The 17703-nt window shown below is 52.7% G+C and overlaps 6 protein-coding genes and 1 non-coding gene across 7 annotated transcripts; 3 read left to right on the top strand and 4 right to left on the bottom strand.

Annotated features, from left to right (window-relative positions):
• The first annotated feature begins 250 nt into the window (after positions 1-250).
• On the top strand, positions 251-4605 carry YME2 (mitochondrial escape protein 2). The gene is made up of 4 exons (XM_062914227.1): positions 251-1557; positions 1614-1869; positions 1932-2701; positions 2760-4605. The coding sequence occupies exons 2-4, from the start codon at positions 1692-1694 to the stop codon at positions 4359-4361; spliced, it is 2550 nt and encodes an 849-aa protein (XP_062762452.1). The 5' UTR covers positions 251-1557; positions 1614-1691; the 3' UTR covers positions 4362-4605.
• On the bottom strand, positions 354-1356 carry QC763_603840 (uncharacterized protein; the record flags this gene model as incomplete). Its single annotated transcript, XM_062914228.1, has 2 exons — positions 354-1134; positions 1277-1356. 2 exons carry the CDS (start codon positions 1354-1356, stop codon positions 354-356), a joined length of 861 nt encoding a protein of 286 aa, XP_062762453.1.
• Positions 4606-5048: 443 nt separating the features above from the next.
• Positions 5049-5120, bottom strand: QC763_0088720. The gene has a single exon. It is a non-coding gene; the product is annotated as a tRNA-Trp (tRNA).
• Positions 5121-5478: 358 nt separating this feature from the next.
• On the bottom strand, positions 5479-8621 carry MIF2 (mitotic fidelity of chromosome transmission-related protein). The gene is made up of 5 exons (XM_062914226.1): positions 8193-8621; positions 7895-8055; positions 7118-7824; positions 5986-7051; positions 5479-5923 (listed from the first exon to the last, which is right to left on the bottom strand). The coding sequence occupies exons 1-5, from the start codon at positions 8273-8275 to the stop codon at positions 5757-5759; spliced, it is 2184 nt and encodes a 727-aa protein (XP_062762451.1). The 5' UTR covers positions 8276-8621; the 3' UTR covers positions 5479-5756.
• A 298-nt stretch (positions 8622-8919) lies between these two features.
• On the top strand, positions 8920-9948 carry QC763_603810 (uncharacterized protein; the record flags this gene model as incomplete). Its single annotated transcript, XM_062914225.1, has 1 exon — positions 8920-9948. The coding sequence occupies one exon, from the start codon at positions 8920-8922 to the stop codon at positions 9946-9948; it is 1029 nt and encodes a 342-aa protein (XP_062762450.1).
• SEY1 (Dynamin-like GTPase that mediates homotypic ER fusion) lies at positions 9933-13393 on the bottom strand. The gene is made up of 4 exons (XM_062914224.1): positions 12880-13393; positions 12356-12799; positions 10559-12294; positions 9933-10503 (listed from the first exon to the last, which is right to left on the bottom strand). Exons 1-4 carry the CDS (start codon positions 12969-12971, stop codon positions 10217-10219), a joined length of 2559 nt encoding a protein of 852 aa, XP_062762449.1. The 5' UTR covers positions 12972-13393; the 3' UTR covers positions 9933-10216.
• Positions 13394-16136: 2743 nt separating this feature from the next.
• Positions 16137-17470, top strand: QC763_603790 (uncharacterized protein; the record flags this gene model as incomplete). The annotated part of the gene is made up of 2 exons (XM_062914223.1): positions 16137-17320; positions 17377-17470. The coding sequence occupies exons 1-2, from the start codon at positions 16398-16400 to the stop codon at positions 17468-17470; spliced, it is 1017 nt and encodes a 338-aa protein (XP_062762448.1). The 5' UTR covers positions 16137-16397.
• Positions 17471-17703: the final 233 nt, after the last annotated feature.

Raw genomic sequence — 17703 nt, 5'->3', positions numbered from 1 at the left:
CAATGAATCCCTTGGGTGATGGAGATGCGATGAAGTTGCGTCTGGGCTGTGTCTGTGTGTGTGGCTTCAGCGACGGGCGTCTTGTGATTCCTGAGGCCCCTGCTGCCATTCGTCGGATTTACCGTCGCCTGCGGCCTGTAAACCGGGAGTGCTCCTTCTGGACCGCATGGCTCCGATGTCACCTGTGTCACTTCAGGGAAAGAGCCCAGCCCAGTCTCCATGCTTTATTCAAAACTGCAAGGGTGTGGATGGAGTTTTTAAACGTGTACTTCGGTTCTGTGTGAACATTTTCATGAGAATAATTCCTACATTGCAGCTTGTGTGTGGTGGGGTATAAGACACGGAACCACCATTCAAGTTTTCCTCTCGTAAAACTCGCGAATCTTCCTCCGAGTCTCCTGATCCTCTCTTTCAAAGGCAGCATCGTCTTTGATGGGGGGGTCGAAGGATTTGTTGAACGTTGTTCCCGGCTCTGCCATCTTATCTCTGCTTTCCCAGATGTCCTCGGAGCTTGGTTGGCCTCGACCATACTTGGCTGCCTCCTTCTTCCGGAAATGATCTTTGATGGCTTCAGCGCGAAGCTTTGGATCCCAAGACTTGGTGCGCATGCAAAACCAAAAGTCGTCCCAGAGCTCGGTACACTGTCTTACACCACCGTACCGGTAAACAGAGTTGACCTGAGAGCCGGGGGTATGGCAATGCCAGGCATAGTCAAAAGCATCCTGACACGACATGGTTGTTGGAAGAAGAGCCTCGGACATGGCGATAGAGGCTTCGGAGCGCTTGTCTTTGGGCGGTGGGGGAGGGGTCTCAGGCGCTGGCGCTGAAAGCCAACTGGGTACCCACGATGATTTGGCGGCGTCTGAATCTGTTGAAGACGGAGGGGAAGCGGCGTGAGAGGAAGAAGGGTTGGCTGCCGCTTGGATTTCGCGGAGAAACTTGGAGACCTCCTCATCTGTTGATGGCTTCCTTTCGCTGGCTGGAGGTTGTGGTTGCTGAGTTGCAGAGTGGTGAGAGGCTTCGGAAGCCTTTGGTGAGGGGGACGGCGAGGTCCAGAACCAACCCATGATAGTCTCTTGTTGAAGGTCCTGAAGATGGATGCAGTGTAGTGCAGGAGATGAAGACTCGTGCAACCTGAATCAGAGGTTAGTGAGGGCTCATTTGAAGAGGACGTCAAGTGAGGGGTACGCGGAACATGAGGAGGGGACGGGAGGATGGTACCTGATATCAGTCTCGTGATTCGCAGACCTTCCAGTCACTTCAGCGTCTCTCAAACGCCAAAGACGGGATGGCAAGCGGACAAGCCTTTTTGGAAAGCTGCCAATCAGAAGCCCAGCGCATCTTGCTGCGGGGCATTGCTTGGCGCCGAGGCTTGAGGGGACGATCAGCGACCCCATTAATGACCTCACTGACAGGGGCGGCGTTCCAAACCATCGCATGTGGAACCAAGCTGTCGGCCAGCCGGTCACCTTGGGCTTAAATTCGTCGCCTCCCGAAAGCACTACTCTTGCATCACAACGGCTGCGGCCTTTTGCCTTGTGGGTGCCAGTACGACGAGTATGTATTCTCTCGGCCAAATCACCTGCCAACGGGTTGCTGACGGTTTGGAGCAGTCAAATGATCGTGGAAACCTGCGACCTGAGCTGTATTGAACTATACAGAGAGGGCCTTCTCTATACCTAGCCTCGTCCATGGCCATGCGCGGCCGAAGGTTGCCTGCTTTTGCAGCAACCCACACCGCCAGGCAACGCCCTCTCCCCGCTCTAGGACAACATACAAAACTTGCCCGAAGATGGCAGAGCACGGTTGGCACAGGCAAGACCGGCCATATCGAAGCCAAAGCAGATGAGTCAATATTATTTGTCGACAGTTAGTACAATCCTCCGGTTTCTCTCGCCTCTCACCCGGTATTAGATACTGACAGCTCGCAGACCTATTTCCACTGAAACTAAGCTCATTACTACTCTGGAGGCCATGGAAGGCTCAAAACGATGTCCCGGAGTTGCTCAAGAAATTTGACAAGACTTCCTTGGGCGTGTTCGATCCTGTCAGTCTGGTGAAGCGGGCAATTCCAGACTCCCTTTCTGTAAACATCACTGAAGTCATCCCCAGAACAAAAGAAGGGGGCGCCTATGTCAAGTTCACCCATCCCGGTGATACATCCGCCTCGGAAATTCAGGCAAAACTCTCACAAGCGCTGGAACAGAATCCCATCAAGCCATGGTTTAGTCCCTTTCGAGGTATCTCAACAGGTCTTGTTCTAGGCCGACCGTGGCTGGAGGATCTTTATAGACTTCCCAAAAGTCGTTTGCGTGTTGAGTTCGTGCCGGCAAAAGACTCCGAACAGCCTGATGAGCTTTCCCAGGAGGCACTATACAGTGTCTTTCGTCGGTACGGATGGATTGCTGACATCACCTCGCAACCGCCCGATTCGAAAGTTCTACCCAAATTCGCCTACGTAGACTTTGTGCTTGTCAAGGATGCCATCATGGCGCGAAACTGTCTGCACGGCTTTGTTCTGCAGGAAGAGGGAAGCAAAGCTGCCACAAAGCTGAGGCTGTCATACGAACAGCGAGTCAAACCACATAACATCTGGAAATGGATCAGCAGTCATCCACGCATCGTTATCCCCATCCTTGCCGCCTTTCTCGCCACCTTTACTGTCATCGTGTTTGATCCTATTCGCGAGTTCTTTGTCAAGGTATGTATTGCCAACAAACCCCTCCGCAAAATTGAACTCGTTACTAACATCATCACAGCACCATGTTCAGCGATCTCTTGAGTTTACCAATAGTAAGCTCTACAAGTGGCTTAAACGGCAGACATCGGACATCCTCTCTCTTGGTAAGAAGCACGGTAGCGATGCTGGCCTGAATGCTTTGTTCAACCACCGAAAAGACCTGATTGATTCAATCAAGAGCAGCCTCCTTGAATCGGTCGACACATTTGTTGTCATTCAGGGTCCCCGGGGATCAGGAGGCAAAGAGTTAGTTATGGATCAAGTGCTCGAAGGACGTAAGGACGTCTTAGTGTTGGATTGCAAGCCAGTGATGGAGGCCAGGGGCGAGGCTGGCACCATCAGAAAGCTCGCTTTTCAGGTTGGATACCGCCCGGTATTCTCGTGGGCGAACAATCTCAGCAGCCTGGTCGACCTTGCTATCCAAAGCACCACTGGAGTCAAGGCTGGGTTCTCTGAGAACCTCGAAGCCCAAGTAGTCAAAATTCTTCAAACAACCGCATCGGCCCTCAAAGAAGTCTCACTCGCTGGAAGAAAAAAGGAAGACCAGGATGCCAACCTTTCGGACGACGCCTATCTTGAGGCCCATCCGGAGCGGCGTGCGGTTGTGGTCATTGACAACTTCCTCCACAAGAGCGAGGAGAAGGGCATCATATATGACAAGGTCTCTGACTGGGCGGCAGCCTTGGTCCAGTCCAATGTGGCTCACGTCATCTTCCTCACCACTGACACCTCCTACTCGAAACCTCTGTCCCGGGCTCTTCCTGATCGTGTCTTTCACCAAGTTACCCTGGGGGATCTCTCGCCCCAGGTAGCCAAACAGTTTGTCGTTTCTCAGCTCGAGGCAAATGCGCGCTCTGATGAGAAGGCGAAGGAGGACGAAAAGGGGGGAGACGGCTCACCGCTGAAAACCGATAGCCAAGGACGTCAGGATCTTCAGGAATTGGATGAGTGCATTGAAGCCCTCGGCGGCCGCCTCACAGACCTCCAGGTCCTTGCTCGCAGACTCAAAGTCGGTCAGAGCCCCAAGAAGGCTGTCTCTGACATCATTGAGCAGAGTGCTTCCGAGATTCTCCGCATGTTCCTGTTGACTGGCAACAAGACTGCTGGCGAAGGCGTCGACAAGGAGAGGAAATGGTCTGTTGAGCAAGCGTGGTACCTCATCAAGGAGATCGCCAAGAACGACTCTCTCCGCTACAACGAGGTCCTGCTCGCCAACACGTTTGCCTCTTCTACGACCTCCAGCGCTACCAACCCCGAAGCTGCTCTAGAGGCGCTGGCCAATGCGGAGTTGATCACTGTGAAATCCCACCACGGGCGGCCAGCCACCATCCGCGCGGGCAAACCCGTCTACCAAGCCGCTTTTGCAAAGCTTCTCGAAGATAAGGTCGTGAAATCGAGGATGGATTTGGCGCTGCTGACTGAACTGTCCAAAATTGAGGCCAAGAACATTGACAAGGCAGAGCAAGAATTGACTGTGCTTGCAGGCCTTCCCAACGCACCAGCGCAGGCCTCAGATAGAGTGAATTACTTGCTAGGCAAGTTACAGGCTAGCCAGAGAAAGATCGAAGTGTTTGACAAGGAGATGGGAGCACTGAAGAAGGTCTTGGCTGAGGAGGCATAACTGTGACCTGAATGCTACAGGCAATGGGGCATGGGACGAAATTCAGCTCAATACTTTTACGATGGGACGAAGATCATGCCTGTGTATAGCCTTGCTTTTGTATAATTAAAAACCTTGGACATGAAGCAGCATAACTCATCAACCCCTTAATTGCACGTGTTCAATATTTGTTCAGCTACTTGTCCAAAAAGGCATCAAAGTACGGTATATAAGAGGCTCTGAGATTCGACTACTGTCCACACTCAGAGTGTATGCCCTGCTCAAGTAAAAGTCTGTCACGCTTTGCTATTCTATTCTTCCATGTCCACAACTCTTCAGCCCTTTTAGCTTTGGGCTTCGAGGCAATAGCAATCTGAAAGCTGAACCTCACTACCCCTATCTCTCCATTTTCTGGCTGCCTTTCCAACCAGCCAACACATCTATCCTTCTATAACCGCCTGTCTAATGTTGAGTATGTTTGAAGTCGGCGCCCTATTGCTGAACAGACGGAAAGAATGCGGCCAATGACGGGATCTTAGATGATAGCCAAGTACAATACAACCGAAGCTTATCAAGAAAAACCAGGATACATGTGTATTCTGTGAAGGTAAGTTGTTGAGCATGCAAAATATTGTTTGACATCCAGAAGATCATTACAGTATAGGGAATTGTAATGAAATCCTCCAGACTTCGTCTTCAACAAGTCAAGGCCTCGTGGCGCAACGGTAGCGCGTTCGACTCCAGATCGAAAGGTTATCCGTTCAAATCGGGTCGGGGTCATCTTTTTCATGCAGACAGTCACCCGTCTAGCTATGTTTTTTGCTTTTGCTTTTACAACAAAAGCTGGCTGGCCGTTGGGTCTGGTATTGGAGCTCAATCGTGTCAAGGTTAGTAGAGGCCTTGTGTTGGGCTGGTGACCTAGGAAAGTCACTGGCTGCGAAAATGAGGCCAAAATTGGCCAGAAAATGGTAAACAAATTAGTATTACAGTGGTTGGTTGTTGGTTGAAAGGAAAACAGTAAGAAAATCCAGCCCCAAGAGCAAACCGGTGTGGGTCTGGGAAAACCCAGGCCCTTCAGTGTCCCACACCTTGTTGGTTAGTTTTTGGTCGCAAGTTTGACAGCCTAGCTCCCAGGGGGCAACATGATAAGTATTGTTGAGCAATTCTGAAAATGATCTATCTCGGTATCACTGGTGCAACAACTGGATACTTGTTGCTACTGTTATCGCAAAGTATTGGGGAACCCAAAGCCGGAAAGGGATAGAAAATCCAAGAGAGAGAGGGCGCCGTAACAAGTAGCGCCTGATATTGGTATCTTATTAACATAACCACCACAATAAGCCTTTCCAAGACATCGACCCTATGCAATACCCGAAAACCAACAAAACAACCAGAGTTCGTTTTACTCCTGCTCTTCTATTCTTCCCCACCACCCTTCTCTTCCTCTTCGTCTCCCTGATCCTCCCCATCGGTATGAACATTAGGCATAACACTCGCCTCCTGCTCTGATGGTACCTCGGTGCCCTGAGAAAAGAACAGCCTCGTAGGCTTGTCATAGTCGTTTTCAATGGTATACTCGTTGTCTGAGTTGCACTGTTAGCCTCTCTAAATTGCCTGGAGCGACGGATAAGAGGAAAAGACTTACACCTCGGTACGATAAAGATACCTCCTTTGCTAATCCGGAAGTTGGTCTCCTGCACTGTAACCAAACATTTGCCCGCATGAACAAAGAATATCATAAACACCTTTCTGGAGTTCTTGAGCCTCTTGATGGCACCGGGAGGGAGATCGACCACGCCGGCACCAATGAACCCTTCAGAAAAGACCTTTGCGTACCGGAACTCACCCCCGACAACCTCGGTCGTTTTGATGGCGTGACCGCTGATGGCAAGCTGTTTATCCATGACACTGACCAAGTCGTTGGGTGCTGGGGGCTGGAACTCGTACTGTGGCTGCCAAACGACCACCTCACCCGTAACAGTTCCCGGCTCCATCTCCCAGGGTTCAGCTGGCTCACTGTCCATGATCTGCTCGGTGAACGAGGATCTCCTCCTCCTTCCTGGTCTTGCGCCGTCCTTGGGCTTGGGTCCTCGCCGGCCCGGTTTCCTGAACTCTGGCTCTGGCTCATCCACGCGGACGACTTCCTTGATTTTGGGAAGGACAAATTTCGAAGGCTTGGACCGGCTGGCAAAGTTGTCATTGATGTCATTATTTTCGTAGTGGACTTGCTCGTTGCGCCAGAAGGCGAGGGGTTTAAACGAATTGCGGCCGGAGCGGGTGCGAAACATGGAGTCAGTCTCGCCTGGGATCTCGCGGCGACTGATGAGGAGACCGCGAGATTTGGGAAGTGGGGGACGACGGGAAACGGCCACGACAGACACATCCCCGGGGTCTGCAATGGAAGACTTCCGTTTTCGTCCAGCGGTCTTTTTGGGCTTATCGGCGGGTGCTGCCGTCGCTTTCTCATTTTTGGTTGCCTTCTTCCTGGATGGTCCGGCATCGGCCCGCTTCTTTTTGGACTGGGGTTCTTGGGAGGGCTCGGCCGTTGCTTCTTCCTCCTCCTCCTCTTCGGGAACAGCTTGTCGCTTCCGTCCACGACCTGCAGCTGGCGCTGGTGCTAGCTCGGGTGCCTTGTTGCTTGCCTTGCTCGCTGAACGACCGCGTTTCCCTGGAGCTGCTGGCTTCGAGGGTGGTCTAGTTGGCTGTTGGATCTCTTCCACCTCCTCCACCTCCTCCTCCTCCTCCTCCTCCTCCTCCTCCTCCTCCTCCTCCTCCTCCTCCTCCTCCTCCTCCTCCTCCTCCTCCTCCTCCCCGCCCTCAGACCCCTCCTCTGGCTCCTTTTCGACCAAGGCCTTTTCTGCCGACTTCTTCGTCTGCTTGACAGGCTTAGAAATGACCGGTGCTGCCTTGGCTCGCGCTGGCTCCTGCGATTTTGCTGGTCGACCAGCCTTCTTATGTTGCGCAGCAGAAAGCCTCATGGTATCATCACCAACCATGGACCCCTCATCCGAGCTATCTTCCTCCTCTGGTTCCACCGACGCGGCATGGTTGTCGTCATCACCGTTGAGTATAGCAATAGATTCTTCCACAAAGTTGTTGACGTCGTCCACCTCGCTTCCAGCCTCGGATTCCTCATCATGAGACAGCGACAGCGACCGCGCATTACCTTGAGTTCTGCCGGGAAAGGCGCCGCCCCTTGAACTCATTACAGGCTGCGACAATGAATGCGGTCCTCCTTTTCCCACACTGTTGAAATCTAAGCGCCTCTTCGCCGCGCCTTGACCCAGCGTCGGTTGACTGCTGCTCTGATGTCTCGATTCTGCTGGCGATGAGCTCGACCGTGCGGCTGCGGTATTACGGGCAACCAGTTTGTTACGCTGCGCCGGTGAATTCAGAAATCCCTTGGCTGGCGATCGGTTCTGCGAGGACGCGGGAAACCTACTCGCCTGTCCGTTAAGCAGCGCCGCAGGCCCCAATCCCAGGTCTACCCTCAGTCAGTCACTGTCATGGGCGCAGGTGCACCGAGGCGACAAGAAAAAGCGCAACAAACATACTTGTAGTCAGCTCCATCGGCGCTTCCCCGCTGTCGCCATCGTCCGATTCCTCCTCTTCATCTTCATCGTCAGGCTTCTTTGGTGATGAGAACAGATTCTCGATGGGTTCCATGCCATGTTCGTCGCGCACCCCCGAGTCGGGGAGCATGACACCGGTTTTCCTGTCAGAACGCCATAGTTTAGCAACGTAGTTCCGAACAGTGGCAAAAATTGCGCTTGGTCGCGTCATGGGCAATTCAGTCGCGTCCACCCCATCCCCATCTTCGCGTGGATTGTGTGCACTGCAGAGTGGGCTTACCTTCCCACCACACCCAGCTCATAGATATGCTCTGCTTGGTGGGTGGTTGTGCGGCGCGCCGCCATTGACGGCCGTGGCGGCATCCCGGCGACCTTATTCTTGTTCTCGTCCTCGTCCTCGGGGAAGCTTTAGAGTTTGTTGGCCTGCAAGCCTGAAGCGCGGTGGCGGCAACGGTGGGCGCAAGCAGGACAGTATGTATATATGGGAGGTAGAAACAGCGCGAGATGCCCCTAGAAAGAACAAAGCAACTGGGTTTGGCGGGGTTGGTGATGGTTCTGACAAAGAGCGACCGAAGGTGAGGGAGGTGTTGTTTACTTTGGCAGCATTTTTGTGCCAGGGGTTCCAGGTCGGTTCCACACTTAAAAGAGCGCGCGCTGTGTCCGGCGCTCTATGATTGTGCAGCGTTGCAATGCAGCAGTTGTTTTCTCCCTTTTGCCTGCCGACAGAGGGCAAAAGCTCTGAGATTTTGGGGAGGGGGCGCCGCTGTCCAGAAGCACTTTGAGGGCCTGTCTCCCATTGGCTGAGCAGCCCCACGACGCGGTCTGAGACGCGTCGAGCTCAGGCGTTCTCGGCATGTGCAGGTTCAACTGGGGACAGCATTCCAACTGTCACTCCAACAACTTAGTTTAATCTTGCAACAATCTTCCAATCCCAACTCAGGCTCAAGCTTCATACTGCAAACCGAGCAAGTAAACAACCAGGAACATCTCCCGCCAGAGCCCTCGCAATGGAAGAGCCAGCGCCAGCCGAGATCGAAAACGAAACCCCCTCCAACATCTTCATCCCACCTTCCGTGATTCCTTCCTCCCTCCTCTCCGGCCGATCCTACACTCACTTCTCCCCTGTTCCCCCATCACTCCTCGCCTCAGCCGAAAAATCCGTCCCCGTTTGCCTCGGCGTCGATGAAGCCGGCCGTGGTCCCGTCCTTGGGCCAATGGTCTACGGCATCTTCTACCTCCCTCTCCCACTCGCCGACCCCCTCCTCCGCCAAACCCACCACTTTGACGATTCCAAAGTCCTCACCCCGCAAGTCCGCTCCTCCCTCATGCAAACGATCTCCACCGCTGGATCCGATCTTCACCAGTCCTGCGGTTGGGCAACCACACTTCTCTCAGCAGGCGATATTTCCGCCGGCATGATGCGCCCTTCCAATGCCGGCGGGTCCTACAACCTCAACGCGCAAGCCATGGACGCAACCGTACAACTGATCCAGGGGATCTACGACAGGGGGGTCAACATTCAGGAGATCTACGTTGACACAATCGGGCAGCCCGCTGCCTACCAGAAGAAGCTAGAGAGGATATTCCCAACGGCCAAGATCACAGTGGCCAAGAAGGCAGATAGCCTGTACCCTTGTGTCAGCGCCGCCAGCGTATGCGCCAAAGTAACGAGAGACGCCGCCTTAGAGGTTTTGTGGAAGACTAGGGGCAGACCGCCCGCCAGGGAGGAAGAGAAGGACAAGAACGAGGAGGACACGGATATGGAATGGGGTTCGGGTTACCCGTCAGACCAGAGATGCGTTACTTGGCTACGCGGCAACATGCACCCTGTGTTTGGCTGGGGTCCAGAGTGCCGGTTTAGTTGGGGAACTGCGAAAGATATGCTCGAGGGTCCCAAGGGAGTCAAGGTAGACTGGCCGGTGGATGATGATGGTGACACTAACCGCCTCACGGATTTCTTCTCTGCTAAGGACCAGGAAGAAGGCGACGAGCTGGGCACATGGTTTGGGACACCAGCTGGGCTGGAGGCGTTTTGAGATTATAAGGATCAAGGTTGGAAATACACTGGGAAACAGGGCAAACCGGAGTTCAAAGGAGTTCTGAGTACTTTATACATAGAGATCCTGTCGCGGACCATAATCATGAAATCATGACCAGCTGACCCTGCCGCATCCGCTTCTACGCACAACGCTTCTTAGACGACAACAAGACTGCATATAACAAACAACCAGAACAACCAAGCCATGTAGGTAACCTTCATGGTCCCGATTCCCCCAACCAATTGCTCCGTCCGCTGAACCATCTCTAAATGTCATCATCGTCTGAAATATCCTGTGCCTTCTTACCCCGGCTATCCAGCCGGTCCAGGCTAATATCGGCACCCATCTGCCGTGCGGGAACAGCAAGCGCCTGTCTAGCTGTCTCGTTGTTCACCAAGAAGTCGCGCAGCCTGTCCTTGCCAATGTCAACAGCCTGGTTGAAGGCAGCGTTGCTCATCTGCATCATGGGCCCAAGAAGGTTGAGCGAGTAGGCGATATAGGTACCGCCGCCCATGACAAGAATAAGCAAGATGAGGAAAGGGTTTCGCAGAACTGTGAATTGTCAGACATCTGTTGAAATGACACTGGCGAGAGAAGAGTAACGCACCCATGAGAATCTCATTCCACCCAAGAATCAGCAAAATAACATAGAAGTACAAGGGCACCTGGGTAATCCCGCCAATGGCACTTCGCTTGGCTTCAACATAGACTCCATCGGCCATTTTCTTAAACCTCACCACCAGGTCTTGCCGCTTACTTTCACTGAGAACGGTCGTCTCCTCTTCGAGACTTTTGCCTTCCTCCTCGTCGATGCCGCCAATGGGCAAGAGGTCTTCTTCGTCTTCGGGCTCAACGCCAGCAGGCTGGACCCCGATGAAAGCTGGAAGGTCTGGTGGCGCATACGTCTCCGACAGTCTAAACCGCGACAGCAGAGGAACGAGGCCCAAGGTTGACTCGCGTGCCTTGGTATAAATCCCTTCAATGTCATCTGTCGGGCGCCAAATTCTCGGGACGCCATCTTCGTCGTACCGGAACTTGTCCTCGAAATTTTCGCGGAGTTTCATGAGGATGTTACTTTCCATCACCTCTTCTTCGATCTTCTCCCTCAGGGCGACCCAACTCTTGCGCCGTAGTCGCCAAAGACCGACCTCGACCTCCTCCGGGCTGGCCTCGAAGCTCTTGGCTCTCTCGGCAAATCTCGTCTCAGCCTCCTTGACAATACTAATGAAGGCATTCCAGACCCGGTCCCAAAGGTCCTTTTCTGTGGCTGGCTTCTCGCCACCCTCAGGAGAAACCGAACCCCCCCGTCCAGACCCTAGCTTGTTGAATTCCAAACCAATGGCATCGCCCAAGCGAGACTTGACCCAGCGCTCGACCCTTATGGCCAAACGACGCATCTCCTCCTTGCGCAACCGCGCGCTGACCTCATCGAGCTCCTTCTCAAAGAGCTTATACTGGGGCTTGAAGTTCGACCAGGCCACTCCCGGAATCGACAGGCTCTTGGCCTCTGTCTTGAAGATTTGCAGCGTCTTGGCCTTTTGCTTCGCCACAATCTCAGCGAACTCATACGATCCGCCCGCCTTTTGCCCTGCCTTGACCGCGCCTGACACGGCCTCACTAAAGGCAGCCACGCCGGCCTTATGAGCAGCTGTCAGCTGAGCCTGGTACAGAGCTTTGAGCCTAGTATCTATCTTGCTCTCGAGCTCGCCCCGCTTCATCGTGTATACACCTTTGTGGTAACGGCTGGCCTGTGTCTCGAAGGCCTTGATGCACTTCTCGCGGGCTCCGGCGCCTTGAGCTCCGAGATCCGCCAGTACCGCTGCAGGCTTGCCGAGACGAATTGCTTCCACTTGCTGCTCCTCCAGAGGCGCGATAACAGTGTCGAAGCCGACCAGTACCTCGCGGGCGATCTCGTCACACCTAAACTGCGCAAGAAGTTCTTGCTGTGTTGGCAAATCGAGATCTTTGTTGTTAACAATCTGATCCCAGACGCCTCCAGCATAAACTGACAGGCCATCGGCGGGTATTCTCCTGTGATATTCTGGCAGGAAAACGCCTCCGACGAATTCTTGGTCCTTGGTCGAGCGATGGCCAGTGGTAAATCGAGCGCCGAGTCTGTCTACTTCGGCGAGGAACTTTTCAGGTTGGTAAATCTTGTGTGGTAGGGCGGAAAAGGCAAAATCAAAATAGTCTTCAATCTTGGAGTCTTCGAGGCCCTGTGGTTTGGAGATGGAAGACCATATCTTTGACAAGTCCGTAATCAGGGTCGTGCGCAGATTCTCGAGGGGGGTGTTGCCGACGAAATCGCGGATAACGAAGAATAGGAGGGACCGTGTTTGGGACCTGGTTGCCACGTGTTAGCCGATTCCTCGGGATGCAGAGAGGAGGCCGGATAATAACGCACTGTCTATCCTTCAAGAACAGCTGCAAGTTGACCTCGAAAACGGTCTTGAGCAGGCCCATGTTTGCGCCTTGGTACAGGCCAACTTGGTGCTCCCAGATGTTGACAATCAAAACCTCGCTGGTGGCCAGGGCGAACAGGGCGCTCTTGCGCTCAAAGTCTTGATCCTCACCACGCTCGCGACCGTCAGTGCCCTCAACATCCATGACGAGGATGTTGTCGGCCATGGGCGAGCCGTTTGCGCTGTCCCTTTTGTTCTTGGACAGCCATATTCCCTTGGTCGTCTGGCGTCGCTCCGTCTCGGACATGACACTGAACTGGGTGCCAAAGAGGTGGTTGAGCAGGGTCGACTTGCCCGTTGATTGCGATCCGAAGACAGAGATCAAGTGGTAGTTGAAGCCAGACTCAGCGACGTGGGTTTCGGTAAGGTAATCATTGAGGTTTGTGCTACATTAGCAATTGAAATGTCAGTGTATGCAATGAAAACTAGCTGCTGCATGCAATCGAGGGCCGAGGGTGTCACCAACTTAAAAGACTTGTCTTCGTCGATAACCTGGATGCCATGGTCGTATTGCTTGGCCGTCGGCCCATTGCCGATGGCCGCAAAGTGGCCGTTCATGATGGACGTGTCGGTTGTGACGTAGCTCGAGAAGCAGAAAAGAATACAGGCAAAAAGAATCAAAAGCGCAGCAGGTGTCAGAGGAGATCAATGGTGGTTCTCTAGCATACGGGGCGAGGGTGGCTTATTGTTTGGCCATGGTGCGTTTGACGGTGCGGTGTGAAGACAAAGCAAAAATGTTGAAGGGATGCGCAGCAAAGGTGGCCAAGCGCTGGAGAGCTTGCTGTGACGCCAATCCACCTTGAGTATGCGCTGGAAGTTTGGAATCCACTAACCCAACTGATTACCGGATTAACCAGGCGACCGAACAGCGTCGCCCGCCTCCTGAGTGGTGGGGGCTTGATGCACTGGCCAGCTGGCCGATATAGGGACGGGAATTGTCGTCGGATGACGGCATTTCACATGCCTGCGGCAGCTGCCATAGATAGGTAAGCCATATTTTTTGTGTCACGCATGCCATCGAGACGGTCCACGTGTAAACGAGACACCTCCAGGGCTGCCTTTGCCAGCACATGGGTTCGTCGGCGACGGGACGGGAGTCACCTTCAAACTCAAAGAGAGGTATGCCAGAAAGCTTTGTGGTATATGATCTATGTTGTCCGCTCCAGGCCTCCCTACATACGTAGATGGCACTTATGTGAAGTAATTGCTTTCTTCCTTCATGTGGTCTGCCGTGGATCAGGTTGGCGTATGCTGTCCAGGTGCTTCAGGACTGTGCTGGAGATTGGAGTTCGTCAAGAGCTAGGGCTAAATTTCTGTCAGTCAGAATCTTGCGTCTCTTACTTGGCGCCACCACTTGCCTGTCTGGCTGTTCGTTGCTCGCCTGCGAGCGAGTATCAACGCTCTCATTGCGGGCAAGCAAGGCACCATTACTGTGACGCCAGCTTCGATGTTCGTCCAGATAATGACGTCAACGTACTCCCAGCTGAAGTTTGCCGCTCCATCGACTCTGAGGACATACACCATACGAACAACTGAGCAGACAATCGTAAAGATGCCAAGACTAAACATGATGAGTGAGTTTGCCTTCTGTTGGCGGGTCTGAAATGCCAACCGTAAGATCACAGGGATAGGCATCGCCAACAGGACCGATTCCTGCAGAAGGTTTATCACGCTGCCTACAACGACAAACACCTGTAAGTTGATGCAGTTCGGGTGGCCATTTCGTGGGGTATCAACTTCCTAGTTGGTGCTCAAAGGAACACATTGGACTATTTGTGTTATGAGGAGAGCGAGGTTGACGACAATGGTCAAGCTCAACACCGCGTGTGTCGCTGTCTGGAACCACGGTTTTGAGAAGGTACGGCGGAAGAAAAGAAGGATCGAAATCTTCGACAGCGATACCGTTACAATATAAAAGGACTCGACCACATATAGAAGCTACCTCACTCGTGAGTATATGACCATATTCCGGCCCATGAAACCTCAAGCTCACTCGGGGAGGCGTACCTTGAGACCCAGAATCCTGTCCTCTCTCCTCAGATGCCACAAGTCGCTGACATCACCAAATACGCCAGCTACGTAAGAAGCCATGGTCAGCAGTGTTGATCCCCAAGCGTTGGATGTAAGAAAAGGCAGGACTGAACCCACTACACACATCATCATCATAGTATCATCTACCTCGAGCGTTTCTTTGCCTAGCTTCCACCGGCCAAATGTCCGTACCACCACCAACAGAAGTGCAGCCGTTGTAAGCAACAGAGGCAAAAACAGATCCCTCTTTCGACTTCGGGCTTCCTCGCCACACATGTTATCGCCAATCGCGAGGAGTAGTGCCACAAGTAACAGCCCGGCGATCATTATCCCGGCACTTGCAGATTGGCTCAAGGAGGCCCCTGGCATTCTCATCCGGGAGAGGGCAAAGGCACTCAACGCCTCGGTCGTCCTCTTATGGTAGCTACTCCCAACTTGTGCCGAGAATGTGGCCTAGAGGTGAAATCAAGTTGTTAGTGGTCTGTTGGCTCGTTTGACACAGTTGGAAACGGGACTTACCAAACAATTTGGAGCCGGTTATCGATACCTGTTGTCAACAACAGGCAATAAATAGTGTTTCTGTTGCGGTACCTTGTCAAAGCAAAAGTGATAGTCGCCAGTGCGCAAATATTGCTCCCAAATACCAATAGAATCTTGCTAGAGGGGATGGAGACGGCTCGGAAAGTGATGGAGGTCACTGTGTTAGTGAGGCAAAATAGTCCAACTCGAATTCACCTGTATATACATCACAGCACAGCAACTGTGCACGTACCAATGAATAAACCAGACTTCTTATCGTGGCCAGTCAGCTGCTTGAAGTTTCATGGTGAATATTATGCCCCACAATGAGAAGAGAAGATCTAATTGAGAGTCTGGCCTAGTCGTCCAAAATCACTAATAGGTAATCAGTCATCCCATCACAAAGCAACTAGCGAAAATGACTGTAACAAATAACATCGATACTCCACCGCTCCTCAACTATTAGCTGACCCCAAGTCCCCAACGGAGCTGGCGTCTTAAAAGGTGATGTTAAGCTTGGGCTGTTTTGCAACCTGTCCTGGGGATAGTTCAAGCAAGATACACCACCGACGTCGTTGTCGCTCGTCTAGTTTACAGTAGCTGCTGCTGTTGGTGGCTCAGGAGAACGCGTCCTTGTTTTGAGAATGAGCCATATGAAAAGCTGGGGTATATTTTCGGACCTGTATTGTGGGGTAGTCAGATTGGGCCTTCTTTCGGGGAGATCAGAGAAAACTCGTTACTTGCCAGTCAGGGAGATGTCGTGGGCAATATCTTCTTCCGGTTCCCCCTGTCTTTCAGAAGGAATGGCGTCCTGGCGCTACTTCACTGGGGAACCCTCTTCGACAGTGCAACTACCGGCCACAGAACCGGTGGTTATGTTGTGGGTTGCTTGTTATTGTTGCTGGATGCCTACAGGATTTGCGAACCGGACGTGGACCACAGTGAGGATTAAGGGAACCATTTCAGGAAGAAATGTATAGGTTCTGTACTTGAAGCCAAGACAGTCAGACTGGCCCGGCAGCAGGTTACAACTGCCGTGCAACGCTGCAAGGCAGGGCAGGAGCAGTCTTGTTCAGGGGCGGCGAACCGGATGAAAGTTAGCACACTTATTTCACAGTGTCGGCCCACGTTGGCGCACGGTCAGTCCTTTGGTACCTCAGGTCAAATCGTTCCCCGCCCTTTTCGGACACGAGTTCCTTCTACCCGTAAACTCAGAAAGGTATCTCCATGCCAGACCTGACAGACAAGTGTGGCCCCTGAGGCCATAGCGACATCCCAATCTGTTGGATCAAGTTCGTTGTTCTTCAAACCCAGCAGTGATAACTTGTGTTGAGCCTGAGGGGTTGGCAGAGCACTGACGTCATCCAGACCGATACGTTTTGTCTATCGACAACATCACCAACCCGTTGTCCAATTCATCATACTCCGCCGAAGATGCTATCCAGTGTCGATCCAGCCCTTCTATCCGCTCTTGGGCTAGAACCCACTTCCACCAAGCTGCTTTCCTATGGAGGCTCCGGCTTCTCTTCCACATACAAGCTCGTCTCAACCAAGGAGGGCCATGAGCTCCAGTACTTTGTCAAAACCGGCACAGGTCCTGACGCCGAGGTCATGTTTCGCGGAGAATTTGCCTCGTTGAATGCAATTCACAATGCCGTTCCCTCGTTTTGTCCAAAGGCATATGCCCACGGTCCTCTCCACTCGGCCTCTGCTTCCTCTTCGTCCCCCCAACTTGGCGGTGGCGCCAGCGCAGGAGGAAAATACTTCCTTGTAACAGACTTCATTGATCTTGCGTCCTCAGCTTCGGGTGGAACCGGCCTTTCCTTTGCCGCCAAACTCGCAACGTTACATACCACCCCCGCCCCAATTCCAAAGGGGCATACCAAACCAATATTCGGGTTTCCAGTGTCTACCTGCTGCGGATCTACACTTCAGGATAACAGTTATCGGGAAACCTGGGCAGATTTCTATGCAGACTGCCGTCTGCGGGCCATAGTCAAAGAGTGTATCAAGCAGAACGGCGCGGACAGAGAGCTTTCCGATGTGGTGGAGAAAACAGCTTGCAAGGTTGTGCCACGACTCCTGGGAGAGGGGCATCTTAAGGATGTAATTCCTGTCGTTGTGCACGGGGATCTGTGGAGTGGGAATCATGGACGAGGTCGGATTTTCACACAGAAGGGGTCTGAAGAGGTTGTTTTTGATCCGTCTTCCTGTTACGCACACTCGGAGTACGAGCTGGGCATCATGAAGATGTTTGGGGGCTTTGATGCTGGAGGATTTTGGAAAGAATACCACTCACTTGTTCCTAAATCGGAGCCAGCAGAGGAGTATGATGATCGAGTGGCATTATACGAACTGTGAGTAGCTCACCTCTTTCCTGCTTTGTGATGTTTGCTAAGCATGACTTGTCAAGGTATCACCATTTAAATCATTTTGCTTTGTTTGGAGGAGGGTATAGGGGTGGTGCTATGTCCATCATGAGAAAACTTCTGTCCAAGTATGGCTGAAAAGATACTTACCAATGCTGGCTCAGTTGTAAGCACTGAGGTTTTGGTGGCGGCCCGTTTTCGTGGGTTTACCCATAGACCTTTGGTTGCTGTCGTCAATTGTACTGGATCAGACAAACACATGGACTCGACAATTATGCAACTTGGTGCGGCGCTGCCCGCTATACGGACCTGGAGGCTACTTGATGTAGAGATGTGAGCAACGCCACAATAGGTACGCAGATACGCCCTTG

This window comes from Podospora pseudopauciseta, chromosome 6, assembly GCF_035222475.1.
Source record: "Podospora pseudopauciseta strain CBS 411.78 chromosome 6, whole genome shotgun sequence".
In the NCBI taxonomy this organism is placed as follows: domain Eukaryota; kingdom Fungi; phylum Ascomycota; class Sordariomycetes; order Sordariales; family Podosporaceae; genus Podospora; species Podospora pseudopauciseta.
This window is presented reverse-complemented; position numbering and strand designations above follow the sequence as displayed.